Source organism: Erinaceus europaeus, chromosome 12 (genome assembly GCF_950295315.1).
Source record: "Erinaceus europaeus chromosome 12, mEriEur2.1, whole genome shotgun sequence".
In the NCBI taxonomy this organism is placed as follows: domain Eukaryota; kingdom Metazoa; phylum Chordata; class Mammalia; order Eulipotyphla; family Erinaceidae; genus Erinaceus; species Erinaceus europaeus.
In genome coordinates this window covers 69,030,655-69,046,377 of record NC_080173.1, presented here as the reverse complement: position 1 = coordinate 69,046,377, position 15,723 = coordinate 69,030,655, and the positions used below count along the sequence as shown (strand labels likewise).

The 15,723-nt window shown below is 41.8% G+C and overlaps 1 protein-coding gene across 13 annotated transcripts in view; it reads left to right on the top strand.

The window, feature by feature from the left end:
* Positions 1-15,723, top strand: part of SYNRG (synergin gamma) — a 116,550-nt gene that overhangs the window by 69,187 nt on the left and 31,640 nt on the right. For all 13 annotated transcript variants that reach the window (XR_009553119.1, XM_060203926.1, XM_060203921.1 and 10 more), the window contains one exon: positions 5,524-5,687. Coding sequence is in view for 12 of the 13 variants with exons in the window: in XM_060203926.1 (XP_060059909.1) it covers positions 5,524-5,687 (164 nt within the window). In the remaining variant the exon portion in view is untranslated. The remainder of the gene's footprint in view (positions 1-5,523; positions 5,688-15,723) is intronic.

The window sequence follows — 15,723 nt, the reverse complement described above, 5'->3', positions numbered from 1 at the left end:
ACATGTCACCATGTGCAAGAACTGGGATTTGAACCCCTACATCCCACCTTCAAGCTTCATGAGCGGTGAAACAAGTACTACAGGTGTCTCTCTGTCTCTTTTCCTATCTCCAAAAAGTTCATCTACAGAGAAGCAGTTACAGTAGCCAGATCTTCCACATTCTGTACCCCATAAAGAATTTTTTTGGGAGGTCACGGTAACACAGCAGGTTAAGTGCACATGACACAATATGCAAGGATTGGTTTAAGGATCCCGGTTCGAGCCCCTGGCTCCCTACCTGCAGGGGAGTCACTTCACAAGCAGTGAAGCAGGTCTGCAGGTGTCTATCTTTCTCTCCCCCACTCTGTCTTTCCCTCCCCTTACCATTTTCTCTGTCCTATCCAACAACAATGACATCAGTAACAACAACAACAATAATAATGACCACAACAAGAGAACAGCAAGGACAACAAAAGGGAAAAAAAAATAGCCTCCAGGAGCAGTGGATTCATGATGCAGGCACTGAACCCCAGCAATAACCCTGGAGGTTAAAAAAAAAAAGAAGAAGAAGAAGAATTCTGGGGGTAAATGTTAAGGTAAAGTTTTAGGGAAGATGACCAGAGGGCTCTGAACTCCAGTTCCATCAGGACCCAGAGAGAGAAAAGGGAGTGTGGGGGAAGGAAAGATACTCAGAAGTAGTAGATACGGGGGTGAGGTGGTGTGGTACACACTTGGTTGACTGCACAGGTTACAATTCGCAAGGATCCCAGTCCCCACCTGCAGGGAGAAAACTTTGTAAGTGGTGAAGCAGTGCTGCAGGTGTGTCTGTCTCTCTCCCTCTCTATCTCCCCCTTCCTCTCAATTTGACTGTCTCTGTCAGATCAATAAAGATAATAAAAAATTTTTTTAAGAACTTATTTATTTATTCATGAGAAAGACAGAAAGAGAAAGACCCAGATACCACTCTGGCACATGTGCTGCCAGAGATTGAACTCAGGACCTCATGGTTGAAAATTGAATGCTTTATCCACTGCACACGATAATAAAAAATTAAAAAAAAAAAAAGAATGGCAGAGGGGAGTCTAGCAATAGCACAGCCGGTTAAGCGCACCTGGCACAAAGGACAAAGACAAGGATCCCGGTTCCAACCCCCAGCTTCCCACCTGCAGGGGAGTCGCTTCACAAGCAAAGCGAAGCAGGTCTGCAGGTCTCTTTCTCTCCCCCTCTCTGTCTTCCCCTCCTCTCTCCATTTCTCTCTTGTTGTTTTCAACAGGCTGGCTTCACGGGCGGGTAACAAACGACCAGGGACTCATGGTTGAGCTGTAGGCAGTATCTCTTTATTCATGCAGGACGCAACACAATCTAAGCCGAGCTAAGCTAAACTAAAAACTACAAACAATCTTATCTTGTCCTTATAAATATACTAACCCAGTAGGGTGGGAACAGGATGTGACGCAGAGAGGGTGGAGAGAAAAGTGACTGGTGAAAATCAGGGTATGACAAGGAGAGGGGGCGGAGCAGGCAAGAATTCTATCACTGAACCACCAATGCCCTGGAGGGAGGGTGGTGCTTGTTAATAGTGGTTATGTAAATAGAATACAGTGGTTATGTAAATCGAATGCAGTGTTAAGCAGGGGGGATTTAAACCAAATGAAACAGAAAAGGTTTTTAGAAGTAGAATTAGAAACATGCCAACAATTCCCCCTTTCTTTTTAACTAATGGCCATAGTATCAGGATTGTGGGGTGAACAGAAACCTATATCGTACAGGCGTTTTCAAAAGAACTGGCATAAGACATGGAAAACAAAATAGGCGAGCAGCAATAACCAGTGTGATGCCAAGGGGAACGTTTCTTGCCTCAAAGGGCAAGGCTTAGCAGGCGAAAGGGCATTTCTTGCCTCTGAGAGCGCTTCATGCCTCTGGGGGCATCTCTTGCCTCAAAGGGCGTTTCCTGCCTCTGTGGGCATAACCTAATAAGGATGAGGAGTTTTCTGCCTCTGGGGACAGAACCTGCAGGCGATGGGACATGGTCTATAAAGTCTCAAGGCAATTGGCTGAAGTTAGTCTTTGAGAAACACAGCAGCGTGTACCAGTAAGTCCGATGGAAGTGTCAGTCCATAGTAGCTGACCACAGAAGAAAATGCCAAGGGATGAAACGCTGCATGTCTGTCTCAATGGGGAATATCAGCCACCAGAATTCTGCTTTTCTGTAGAGAGTGATCTTTGGAGTCTGTGAATCTGTTTCTTCAGGTCGTGCCAGGTCACATCATTGGTTTCCGGGGGTGTGTTGTAGTCATTCCATCTTGTGGGTGGTGTCAGAGAACAGGATCCAAATGGATTTCCAGGAATTCCATTTGAGTAGATGCTTTTTCATGTGAAGACTTGACAGCTGAAATTCACTTGTCAAATAAAACTTGTAGCAGATTAAAAGTTTACTATAATTGATAACTCCATTATAATTGGAAGTCCTTTCTAGTATGATTTTAAGGTTGCTTAAACAGTTTAAACTCAATAAAATGTGGAAAGGTAAACAGAAGAACCACGGTTAAAAGCCTCAGGCATGAGAATAATTAACATAATCATTGCACTGTCTGCCCCGCCCATAACTCATACTGTTTTCAGGATTAAGCATTTCAGATTTATGCCAAGACATAAAAAAAGAAATCAAAGGAGGAAAAAACAATTTTTTTTATTGTTTCTGGATGTCTCTAGAAATCATGGCTGTGTCCAGCATTTTTTTTTTTTAAGTCAATGTCAAACAAAAATTCAGTCATTCAAATCACTCTCTTACGAAACAGATCTCACCATGTAGCACCAAGAGTCCCCGGAGGGCGTCCTAGTCCAAAAAGCTCCTCAAAATTCCATTTAGGGTGCTTCTGACTGTTCCTGCTGGATTGCTTCAGGCACCCATTTTTAAAAGTGTCTTCCCATCGAAGAAAGAATCCAATCAGGAGAGTAGAACTAACCATGTGTCTCCATTCTTGGGGACTGCCAGGGTACTGGAGAATGCTCCTCAAATTAGAGTAGTCCTTCTCCATGGGAAACATGCGAGAAGTCCAGAAAGTCCCAGTGGAAATCCCCATGCATATCCCAAGGTCTACGATCACAGTCATAAAGAACCAAACTGTGGCCCGGAGCAAAATGTAGTCCTTTCCTCAGGAAACATGGGAGAGGGAATCCAGAAAGTCCAAGGAGAAATCTCAGTGCATCTCCCAAGCTCTATGATTAGGGTCACAAGAAACCAAAGTTCCCGGTCAGGGAAACAAAGTGTGGCCCAAAGCAAAATGTTCCAGAGACAGAGTAACTGTCTCATGATGAAACAGTAGAGGCTTTGGCAAACGTCTTCATAAGTAGAAGAGAAGACCATAGTGCATAGGTAGGCAAAGTCTTCACTCATCTGGGAGTTGCGCAGGTCCGGTCCCATGTTGTAGGCACCATTATGTTGTTTTCGCCGGGCTGGCTTCACGGGCGGGTAACAGATGACCCGGGACTCATGGCTGGGTTGTACGCAGTATCTCTTTATTCATGGAAGACGCAGCACAATCTATACCAAGCTAAGCTAAACTAAAAACTACAATCTTGTCATTATAAATATACTAGCCCAGTAGGGTGGGAACAGGATGTGATGCAGAGAGGGTGGAGAGAAAAGTGACTGGTGAAAATCAGGGTATGACAAGGAGAGGGGGCGGAGCAGGTGAGAATTCTACCACTAAACCACCAATGCCCTGGAGGGAAGGTAGTGCTTGTTAACAGAGGTTATGTAAATAGAATACAGTGTTATGTAAATAGAATGCAGTGTTAAGCAGGGGGGATTTAAACCAAATGAAACAGAAGGGGTTTTTAGAAGCATACCAACACTCTCTGTCTATCCAACAATGACAACATCAATAACAACAATAAAACAAGGGCAACAAAAGGGAATAAATTTTTAAAAAGAATGGCAGAGGTAGATAACATAATAGTTATGCAAGTAGACTCTCATGCCTGAGGCTCCTAAGTCCCAGGTTCAATCCCCCACACTACCATAAGCCAAAGGTGAGCAGTGCTCTGGTAAAAAAGAAAAGAAAAAAAGAAAATTATAAAAAAAAAATTTTTAAAGAAGAACATGTAACATAGAAAGGAAGAAAAAGCAGGACTATAGAAAAAAATGGGCAAATATATAAAACTATAGATAGTTATAGAAATAATAACCCATATCTGTGATCTTGGGATAACTATTGCAATTTTCAGTGGAGGGAGTGGGGACAAAGAACTCTAATGGTAGAAAAGGTGTGGAATTAAACTAATTAACTAATAAAAAAAATTAAGTTTCTCTAGCAGCCTGTGAGAGTGCCTGCCTTGCAAGCATGAGGTTGCAAGTTTGATTCCCAGCATGCCATATGCCAGACTAATACTTGATTCTCTCTTTCTCATTAAAAGTCTTCTTTGTGACTGATCTGAAATTAAAGGAATACCCCTCAGATAACTGGTTTTGGGTTACAGGCAAGTTTAACATATGCCTGTTGTTTGCTTGCTTGTTTGGTTAGTGGTACACTGTGTTAAAAGAGCCAGAGAAATGGACTTGATCTACTTGTAGACAAGTTAACTTTGCTCTTGGTCTCTAGCTACAAACTGGTTCTTTTAGTCCAGAGATAGCAGCATGCTAGTTGTAGATCTGGATTCAGTCTGCAGACTTGTTTTTCGGTTTTTGCTTTTTTGTTATCACCAGGGCACTGCCATTCCAAGATGAATTTTTTTCTTCTCAGAGAGAAAGAGACAGAGATGGTAAAAGAGACCAATGTGGTAGGGGCTGGGCTTGAACCTGAATTACACACATATTAAAGCAGTACACTATCCAAATGAGCTATTTTGCCAGCCCTATGGGCCTATTTTAATTAATCCACAAAGAAAATTTTTTAACAGTGTGAAACAATTGCTAATACATTAAAAATCGAGATTTCACAATCTCTAGATCTCCCTTTTTTCTTTTTCTTTTTTGCCAGTCTTTTTGGTTTCCCCCAGTGCCATGGTACTCCCATGTGGCACTGGGACTCAAACCTAGAAAAATGCACAATTCTGAAGTACTGGTATTGAGAAAGATACTTTTGTCCCCCAGAGTAGTTTTTCTGGACTTAGAATTATGGAAGAATTTGATCCCAGGGATCAAACCTGGGACCTCTCTTGCATGTGAGTCTTGTGCATTATCATTGTACTATCTGCCCAGCCCTCACATTTATGAGTATTTTTAATAGTTATTAGTGTGTTCAAAGAATAAACTACTTGAACTGGAGTGATTTTAATAGAAAGAAAAGTCTTCTAATATTCTCATAGTTGACAAAAGTTTTGAATTGAAGAAATTAAAGGCTGGAAAACTAAGCAAGAGAGAGCAGATGAGTGGATTCACTGTGTACCTTGCCATACAGAATGAGTGAGGGTTGTGTTTCTGAATGTCTTCTGACAGAACAGCTAATGAAGGGTGAAGAGGATCATCATGTTTGCAAGGAAGGAGCCCTACCTGAACTGTCCTGAGTAATCAAAAATGTTTGTGCTTTCCACTTCCCCTAGGGTCACACAAGAGGAGTCTGAGTCTTGGTGATAAAGAAATAAACCGTGCTTCTCCTTCTCCTGCTTTGGAGCAACCTTTCCGAGACCGTTCCAACACTCTAAGTGAGAAACCTGCTCTGCCTGTCATCCGTGACAAGTACAAAGATCTGACAGGAGAGGTGGAGGTGAGTGGGGGGTTTCCACAGGAGGCCAGTAAAAGATGAGTGGAGGGGGCCAGGCAGCTAGCTGTCTCTCTCCCCTTCTCTGTCTTCCCCTCCTCTCTTGATTTCTCTCTGTCCTATCCAACAACAGTGACAGCAACAACAACAACGATAATAAACAACAAAGGCAACAAAGGGGAAAAAATAGCCTCCAGGAGCAGTGGATTCAGAGTGCAGGCACCAGCCCCAAAATAGCCCTGGGGAAGGGGGGGATGAGTAGAGCAGCTGGAGAAATGGCTCACCTGGACTCCCATGCCTGTGGTTCCAGTCTGATCCCCAGCACCAACTGTATCAGAGTAGTGCTTTGGCCTCTGCCTGCTCACCCTCCCCATACCACCTCTTTTCCTCTCTCCTTCTCCCTCTCCTTCTCTCTTGCTCTCTCACTCTCTCTCTCATAGTAAATAAAAAATAAATCTTGGGGGGCGGGCTGTAGTGTAGCGGGTTAAGCGCTCATGGCAAAGTGCAAGGACCAGCATAAGGATCCTAATTCAAGCCCCCTGACTCTTCACCTTTGGGGGGGGGGGTCGCTTCACAGGCAGTGAAACAGGTCCACAGGTGTCTATCTATCTATCTATCTTTTTTTTTATTTATTTTTTATTTAAGAAAGGATAAATTAACAAAGCCATAGGGTAGGAGGGGTATAACTCCACACAATTCCCACCACCCAATCTCCATATCCCATCCCCTCCCCTGATAGCTTTCCCATTCTCTATCCCTCTGGGAGCATGGACCCAGGGTCGTCGTGGGTTGCAGAAGGTAGAAGGTCTGACTTCTGTAATTGCTTCCCCACTGAACATGGACGTTGACTGGTTGGTCCATACTCCCAGTCTGCCTCTCTCTTTCCCTAGTAGGGTGGTCTCTGGGGACACGAAGCTCTAGGACACATTGGTGGGGTCTTCAGTCCAGGGAAGCCTGGTCGGCATCCTGATGGCATCTGGAACCTGGTGGCTGAGAAGAGAGTTAACATACAAAGCCAAACAAATGGTAGAGCAATCATGGACCCAAAGGTTGGAATAGTGGAGAGGAAGTGTTGAGGGGGTACTCACTGCAAACTGTAGTGTACTTCTGCTTTCAGGTATATATTTTGCACTAGTTTAGTGTGAGCATATGCTCTCTCTCACAGAATCTGGTGTATATCTAGGTCCTGGGACTTTGTTATAGAGTGATCCACCTGGGATAGAATTAGAGAATACTATGAAAGGAAAGGTCTCATCCAAGTGATGAAGCTGAAGGGTTGTCATTCCACATCTGAAGTCTCTGGACACAGTCTGAGCTGAAGCATGTTGAGGTGGCAATCATTGCGTTGATTAGGTTGCGATCTGCTGATGTAATATTATTTGATATGGATTGGGAGAGGCATGCAGGAAAGTGGGCCCTATCCTAAGGTTCCAGGACTGGGGGAAATATAGGCTCTATAGTGGAGATGTGAGGTTCCTGCTGTCTTAGGGTTCAAAAAGACAATGGATAGTTAATGTTATCATCACAATATTTGGTAATTGGGTTAACTTTGAAAAGTCCTTTTGTTAGGGTTTGCTGTATAGTACCCAGTATCTTGTATATAGCTATGCCACTGGTTGCTTCTGATCTACGTGGTCTAGGCTTTTGAGAGAGTCTGCATATCAAATACACAGCCTATATATTAAAAACTCAGTCTGTGTGTTAAAAATTTCGAGACATACAATTAATTTTCCCCCTCTCATATTAATTAACTAGTGATTTATATGACTGCGCTTTACTAGGAGTGTACATAAACACCATTCCCACCACCAAAAGACTGTGTCCCATCCCACCCACCAACCTCCACGCCCCACCGGCCCAGGAAGCCGCATGTCTGCCCCTCACCACAGGGTTTTTACTTTGGTGCCCTACTTTCAATTTAGTCAGCTCCTGCTTTTAGTTTCCCTTTCAGATCTTCTTTCTCAACTTCTGTTGATGAGTGGGATCATTCCATACTCATCTTTATCTTTCTGACTTAGCTCACTTGACATAATTCCTTCTAGCTCTGTCCAAGATGGGTCAGAGAAGGTGGGTTCATTGTTCTTGATAGCTGCATACTATTCCATTGTGTATATATACCACAGCTTTCTCAGCCACTCATCTGTTGTTGGGCACCTGGGTTGCTTCCAGGTTTTAGCTATTATGAATTGTGCTGCTATGAACATAGGAGTACACACCTCTTTTTGGTTGCGTGTTATGGAATCCTTGGGGTATAACCCCAGGAGAGGGATTACTGGATCATATGGAAGGTCCATGTCTAGCCTTGTGAGAGTTTTCCAGACTGCTCTCCACAGAGGGTGGACCAATTTACATTCCCACCAGCAATGCAAAAAGGTTCCTCTGTCCCCACAGCCTCTCCAGCATTAGTTGCTGCTGTCCTTTTTGATGTATGCCATTCTTACAGAAGTGAGGTGGTATCTCAGTGTTGTCTTAATTTGCATTTCTCTGACAATCAGTGACCTGGAACAGTTTTTCATATGTTTGTTAGCCTTTTGGATCTCCTTTGGAGTGAATGTTCTGTTCATATCCTCTGCCCATTTTTGGATGGGGTCATTTGCTCTTTTGGTGCTAAGTTTGCTGAGCTCTTTATATATTTTGGTTATATATATCTTTCTTTCCCCCCCTCTGTCTTCCTCTCCTCTCTCCATTTCTTTCTGTCCTATCCAACAACAATAACAGCAAAGACAACAATAATAATAATAACAACAATAAACAGCAAGGGCAGCAAAAGGGAAAAATAGCCTCCAGGAACAGTGGATTTATAGTGCTGGCACTGAGCCCCAGCGATAACCCTGGAGGCAAAATAAATAAATCTTAAATAAACGACAAGTAGGGGAGTCGGGCGGTAGCACAGTGGGTTAAGCGCATGTAGTGCAAAGTGCAAGGACCTGCCTAAGGATCCTGGTTCAAGCCCCCGGCTCCCCACCTGCAGGGGAGTCACTTCACAGGCGGTAAAGCAGGTCTGCAAGTGTCTTATCTTTCTCTCTTATCTTATCTTATCTTATCTTATCCCCCTCTCTGTCTTCCCCTCCTCTCTCCATTTCTCTCTGTCCTATCCAACTACAACAACATCAATAACAACAATAATAACTACAACAATAAAACAAGGGCAACAAAAGGGAAAATAAATATTTTTTTTAAATTTTAAAAATAAAGAAATAAATGACAAGTAGATTACTGAGGGCCCCAAGATAACCAACACTTTTCAATTTTCATATGAGGGAAATGCAGGGCAGAAAGTCACATGACAGAAGACATAAAATATGTAGTTAAATGAGAGAAGTACTAATCTGGTCAAATAGACCTCCCAGATGTGTCATCTACTGAAAGTAGTGACCCTAAGACCTATGGCACTTCACAGGGAGGGAAACATTTAGGGAACTTCTTTTTGAATTTAGATTTTATTACCTCAATGAACACTGAAATATCTAAGCAGATAGAGGGAAAATGTTCCAGATGTCCCGTTTCCTGTATCTTATCCCCACACTGTCTTTTTCATAAGCAACACTCTTGACTCTCCTCCTTCCCCTTTCCTCATCATACACATGGGCATGTACATGTGACCACGTCGAGTGTGTGCACACACAGACACACACAGCTGGTTGTTTGATAGTAGCTCCTGCGCCATATGCTTATGTGATGAGCACCTTTATAGAAGTTTATGCTATTAGGGGCCGGGTGGTGGCACACCTGGTGAGCACACGTTACAATGCACAAGGACCTGGGTTCGAGCCCCCAGTCCCCACCTGTAGGGAAAGCTTTGCAAGTGGTAAAGCAGTGCTGCAGGTGTCTCTCTCTCTCTCTCCCTCTCTATCTTTCCCTACCCTCTTAATTTTTGGCTATCTCTATCAAATAAAGATAATTTTTAAAAAATTTTAAGAAGTTTAAGCTATTACTAGGACAAACATTTACAGCAGAGAGCTGCTAGAAAATATTTTGCTTAGGTTTACAAATCATGCTTAGAAGTCACATTTATTGACTGTGTTTTTGTTGTTGTTGTTTGCTTGCTTGTTTTGTTCTTGTTTTTTGACCAGAGCGCTGTTCAGTTCTGGCTACTAGCTGTTGGTGATGCCAGGGATCAAAGCTGGAACTTCTCTTGATTGCAAGTCTACACTACCACTGTACCACCTGCTCAGCCCTCACATCTATGCATATTTTTATTATTTTAAAATATTTTTATTTCCTTATTATTGGATAGAGACAGAAATTGAGAGAGGAGAGGAAGATAGAGAGGGGAAGAGACAGAGCGATACCTTCAGTCTCTTCTTCTACTTCACCACTAGTGCAGCTTTCCCCCAGCGGGTGGGGACCAAGGGCTTGAACCTAGGTCCTTGCACACTGTGATGTGTGCACTTAACCAGGTGTGCCACCACCTGGCGCCTTTAGAAGGTTTTTAAGTTTATTAGTGATTTAATAATGATTAACAAGATTGTAAGATAACAGGGATACAATTCCATACAGTTTCCACCACCAGAGTTCACTATTCCATCCCCTCCATTGGAAGTTTCCCTATTCTTTATTCCTCTGGGAGTATGGGCCAGAATTCTTTATGGGATGCAGTAGGTAGAAGGTCTGGCTTCTTTAATTGCTTCTCTGCTGGACATGGACATTGCCAGGTTGGTCCATATCCCAGCCTGTTTCTGTATTCCCCTATTGGGGTAGGGCTTTAGAAAGGGGAAGTTCTGGGGTACATTGGTGAGGTATTTTTATTTTATTTTATTATATTTTATTTTATTTTTCACCAGAGCACTGATCATCATCTCTGGCTTATGGTGCAGGGGATTGAACCTGGGACTTTGGAGCCTCACGCATGACAGTCTGTTTGCATAGCCATTATGCTATCTACCCCTGCCCTTTATTATTATTTTTTTTTACTATCTTTATTTATTGGCTAGAGGCAGCCAGAAATCCAGAGAGAAGGGGGTCATAGAAAGAAAGCAAGAGAGGGTCGGGCAGTAGCATAGCCGGTTAATTGCAAAGTAAAAGGACCGGCTTAAGGATCCCAATTTGAGCCCCCCAGCTCCCCAACTGCAAGGGGGTTGCTTCATGAGCAGTGAAAGCAGGTCTGCAGGTGTCTGTGTCTCCTCAATGTCTTCCCCTCCTTTGATTTCTCTCTGTCCTATATAACAACAACAGCAATAACAACAATAATAATAGCAACAATAAGGGCAACAAAAAGGGAAAAAACCGCCTTCAAGAGTAGTGGATTCAGGGGACCGAAACAAGACAGGACTAGAATGACCACAGGAACCCAATAAATCACCAGTGAGTACAAACACGTGTGGCTGGTGACAGAGAGGAGAGGGGCCTAAGGAGAGATTAAGTGACTGCTAACAGTTCAGCAGTTTATCAGTTGAGACACCACCTCCAGTCTGCTCCACCAACAAGGGGACAGCTTAAGGGAGGAGAGGACTCCCCAGAGACTCACCAAGTGCAACTCTGAGTCTCCATTGCTACTACCCTCAGAATCTGGAGCAGCGACAGGAAGGGACACCAGGGGACAGAGATCTAACCAGGAAACTCAGAAGACCTATACCTTGGTGGCATAGCTGAGGGGCTGTGAAAGTCTCTTTGCATAACCACTGGATTATCTCTGCCACACCCTGCTTTATCTCTTGGTCAGGAGTCAGTGATTAAGCTAAGAAGCCTATTGATAGTTTAAAAGCCCTCAGGCTCCCATAGCCTACAGGGAAGGGGGAAAAAAAAAGAGGCTTTTAAACCACTGAGCTCCAACGCAGGGATTGAAATAACTGTTAACTTCCACCACTGTGAACCCTTTAACTAACTTACTTAGACACAAGTCAATCCAGGCAATAGTGATCAATAATTTGAAAAGTACTGATAAAGGGAACTCATAACATAATATATAAAATGGTTAAAACAACAAGAAAAAATATTGGAGACTCGAACCAGGACAAGAGTCCAGCTAAAAGTCCTCCAGAGGGTGAAGCACAAAATAATGAGTTCAACATTCAAACATTAGCTAAGGAAGTAATAACAGGAGTGAGTAAAGAATTTGAAAAAAATTGTAACCATAAATGCAGGAACAACAAATGAGAATATGGAAGAAAATACTAATTATCTCATGGTTATTAGAGAACTGAAAGCTGAAATCGCTGAGCTAAGAATGCAACTAGCTGAACAAGCTAAAACAGTATCAGAGCAGGGCAACAAAATAGGTGAACTCCAGAAAACAGTAGAGGGCAGAGAGAATAGAATCAGTGAGGCTGAAGACAGAATTAGCAAGATTGAGGATGAATTAGAGACAACTAAAAAAGAAGTAAGAGATCTCAAAAAGAGATTAAGAGATGCTGAAAACAACAACAGAGTCCTATGGAATGACTTCAAAAGAAACAATATACGCATTATTGGCATACCAGAGGAAGAAAGAGAAGGAGAGGAAGAAAGCATTTTCCAGGCCATAGTAGCTGAAAACTTTTCTAGTCTAGACAACATCAAAGACATAAAAATTCAAGAAGCCCAGAGGGTCCCAAACAAAATTAACCCAGACCTAAAGACACCAAGACATGTCATACTTAGAATGGAAAGGAATAAGGATAAAGAAAGGATCCTGAAGGCTGCAAGAGAAAAACAAAGAGTCACCTACAAAGGAAAACCCATAAGATTAGCAGCAGACTTCTCCATACAAACACTACAGGCCAGAAGAGAATGGCAAGAAATCTATCTAGTACTCAATGAGAAAGGCTTTCAGCCAAGAATACTATATCCTGCTAGACTGTCATTCAGACTAGATGGAGGCATCAAAACCTTCTCAGACAAGCAACAGTTGGAGGAATCAACCATCACCAAGCCTGCCCTGAAAGAAGTTCTGAAAGGTCTCCTATAAACAACCAGACCACCACAAATAGGACATATATCAAAACACTCTAAAACTCTACAAGAATGGCGTTAAAATATCTTCAATCTTTGATATCAATAAATGTGAATGGCCTGAATTCACCTATTAAAAGACACAGAGTAGGAAGATGGATCAGAAAACACAACCCAACAATATGCTGTCTACAGGAAACCCACCTAACTCAACAAGACAAACACAGACTTAAAGTGAAAGGATAGAAAACTATCATACAAGCCAATGGCCCACAAAAAAGGGCAGGTGCAGCTATTCTCATATCTGACATGATAGACTTTAAAATAGATAAGATTAAAAAAGGTAGGAATGGACACTACTTAATGCTCAGAGGATCAGTCAATCAAGAGGACTTAACAATTATTAACATCTATGCACCCAATGAGAAGCCATCTAAATACATCAAACTTCTACTGAAAGAGCTACAGCAATATATTAACAGTATCATAGTAACACAATCATAGTAGGGGACTTCAATACCCCACTCTCTCAACTTGACAGATCATCCAGGCAGAAAATCAATAAAGACATAAGGGAGCTAAATGAAGAGATAGATAAACTAGAACTATTGGACATTTTCAGAGTCATTCATCCCAAGAAACTGGAATACACATTTTACTCAAATCCACATGGGTCATTCTCAAGGATAGACCATATATTAGGCCACAAAGACAGCATCAGCCAATTCAAGAGCATTGAAATCATCCTAAGCATCTTCTCAGACCACAGTGGAATTAAACTAACACTTAACAATCAACAAAAGATTAGTAACAGTCCCAAAATGTGGAAGCTCAACAGTACACTTTTTAACAACTTCTGGGTCAAAGAGGAAATCAAGGAAGAAATCAAAATGTTTCGAGAGTTCAATGAAAATGAAGACACAAGCTATCAAAATATTTGGGACACAGCTAAAGCAGTCCTAAGAGGGAAGTTCATAGCTATACAAGCACACATTAGGAAACAAGAAAAGGCACAAATAAACAGCCTGATTGCACATCTTAAAGACCTAGAAGAAGAACAACAAAGGAACCCTAAAGCAACCAGAAGGACAGAAATCACTAAAGTTAGGGCAGAAATAAATAACATTGAGAATAGGAAAACCATACAAAAGATCAACGAAAGTAAATGTTGGTTCTTCAAAAGAGTAAACAAAATCGACAAACCTTTAGCCAGACTCACAAAACAAAAAAGGGAGAAGACCCAAATAAATCGGATAGTAAATGAAAGAGGAGATATCACAACAGACACCACAGAAATTCAACATATCATGCAAGGCTTCTATGAACAACTATATGCCACCAAGCTAGAGAACCTGGAAGAAATGGACGATTTCCTAGATACCTACCAACTTCCAAAACTAAGTAAAGAGGAAATGGATAACATGAACAGGCCCATCACAGCTAATGAAATTGAAACAGTTATCAAAAATCTTCCCAAAAATAAAAGTCCTGGACCAGATGGTTTTACAAATGAATTCTACAAAACCTTCAAAGAACTAATACCTCTACTTTTAAAAGTCTTCCAGAAGATTGAAGACACTGGAATACTCCCTGCCAGCTTCTATGAAGCCAACATCACCCTGATACCAAAAGCAGACAGGGACACAACCAAAAAAGAAAACTACAGACCAATATCTCTGATGAACATAGATGCGAAAATATTGAACAAAATTCTAGCCAACCGGATACAGCAGTATATCAAAAAGATTGTTCATCATGACCAAGTGGGGTTTATCCCAGGCATGCAAGGTTGGTTTAATATACGTAAATCAATCAGTGTGATCCACCACATCAACAAAAGCAAGACCAAAAACCACATGGTCATATCAATAGATGCAGAGAAAGCCTTTGACAAAATACAACATCCCTTTATGATCAAAACACTACAAAAAATAGGAATAGATGGAAAATTCCTGAAGATAGTGGAGTCTATATATAGCAAACCTACAGCCAACATCATACTCAATGGTGAAAAACTGGAAGCATTTCCACTCAGATCAGGTACTAGACAGGGCTGCCCACTATCACCATTACTATTCAACATAGTGTTGGAAGTTCTTGCCATAGCAATCAGGCAGGAGCAAGGAATTAAAGGAATACAGATTGGAAGAGAAGAAGTCAAACTCTCCTTATTTGCAGATGACATGATAGTATACATGGAAAAACCTAAGGAATCCAGCAAGAAGCTTTTGGAAATCATCAGGCAATACAGTAAAGTGTCAGGCTACAAAATTAACATTCAAAAGTCAGTGGCATTCCTCTATGCAAACACTAAGTTAGAAGAAATTGAAATCCAGAAATCAGTTCCTTTTACTATAGCAACAAAAACAATAAAATATCTAGGAGTAAACCTAACCAAAGAAGTGAAAGACTTGTATACTGAAAATTATGAGTCACTACTCAAAGAAATTGAAAAAGACACAAAGAAGTGGAAAGATATTCCATGTTCATGGGTTGGAAGAATTAACATCATCAAAATGAATATATTACCCAGAGCCATCTACAAATTTAATGCTATCTCCATCAAGATCCCAAGCACATTTTTTTTAAATATTTATTTTATTTATTTATTCCCTTTTGTTGCCCTTGTTGTTTTATTGTTGTAGTTATTATTGTTGTTGTCGTTGTTGGATAGGACAGAGAGAAATGGAGAGAGGAGGGGAAGACAGAGAGGAGGAGAGAAAGATAGACACCTGGTGACCTGCTTCACCGCCTGTGAAGCGATTCCCCTGCAGGTGGGGAGCCGGGGTTCGAACCGGGATCCTTATGCCGGTCCTTGTGCTTTGCGCCACCTGCGCTTAACCCGCTGCGCTTCAGCCCGACTCCCCCAAGCACATTTTTTAGGAGAATAGAAAAAAAAAATGCTACAAATGTTTATCTGGAACCAGAAAAGCCCTAGAATTGCCAAAACAATCTTGAGAAAAAAATACAGAACCGGAGGCATCACACTCCCAGATCTCAAACTGTATTATAGGGCCATTGTCATCAAAACTGCTTGGTACTGGAACATGAATAGACACACTGACCAGTGGAATAGAATTGAGGGTCCAGAAATGAGCCCCCACACCTATGGACATAAAATCTTTTTTTTTTTTCCTCCTCCAGCGTTATTGCTGGGCTCGGTGCCTGCACC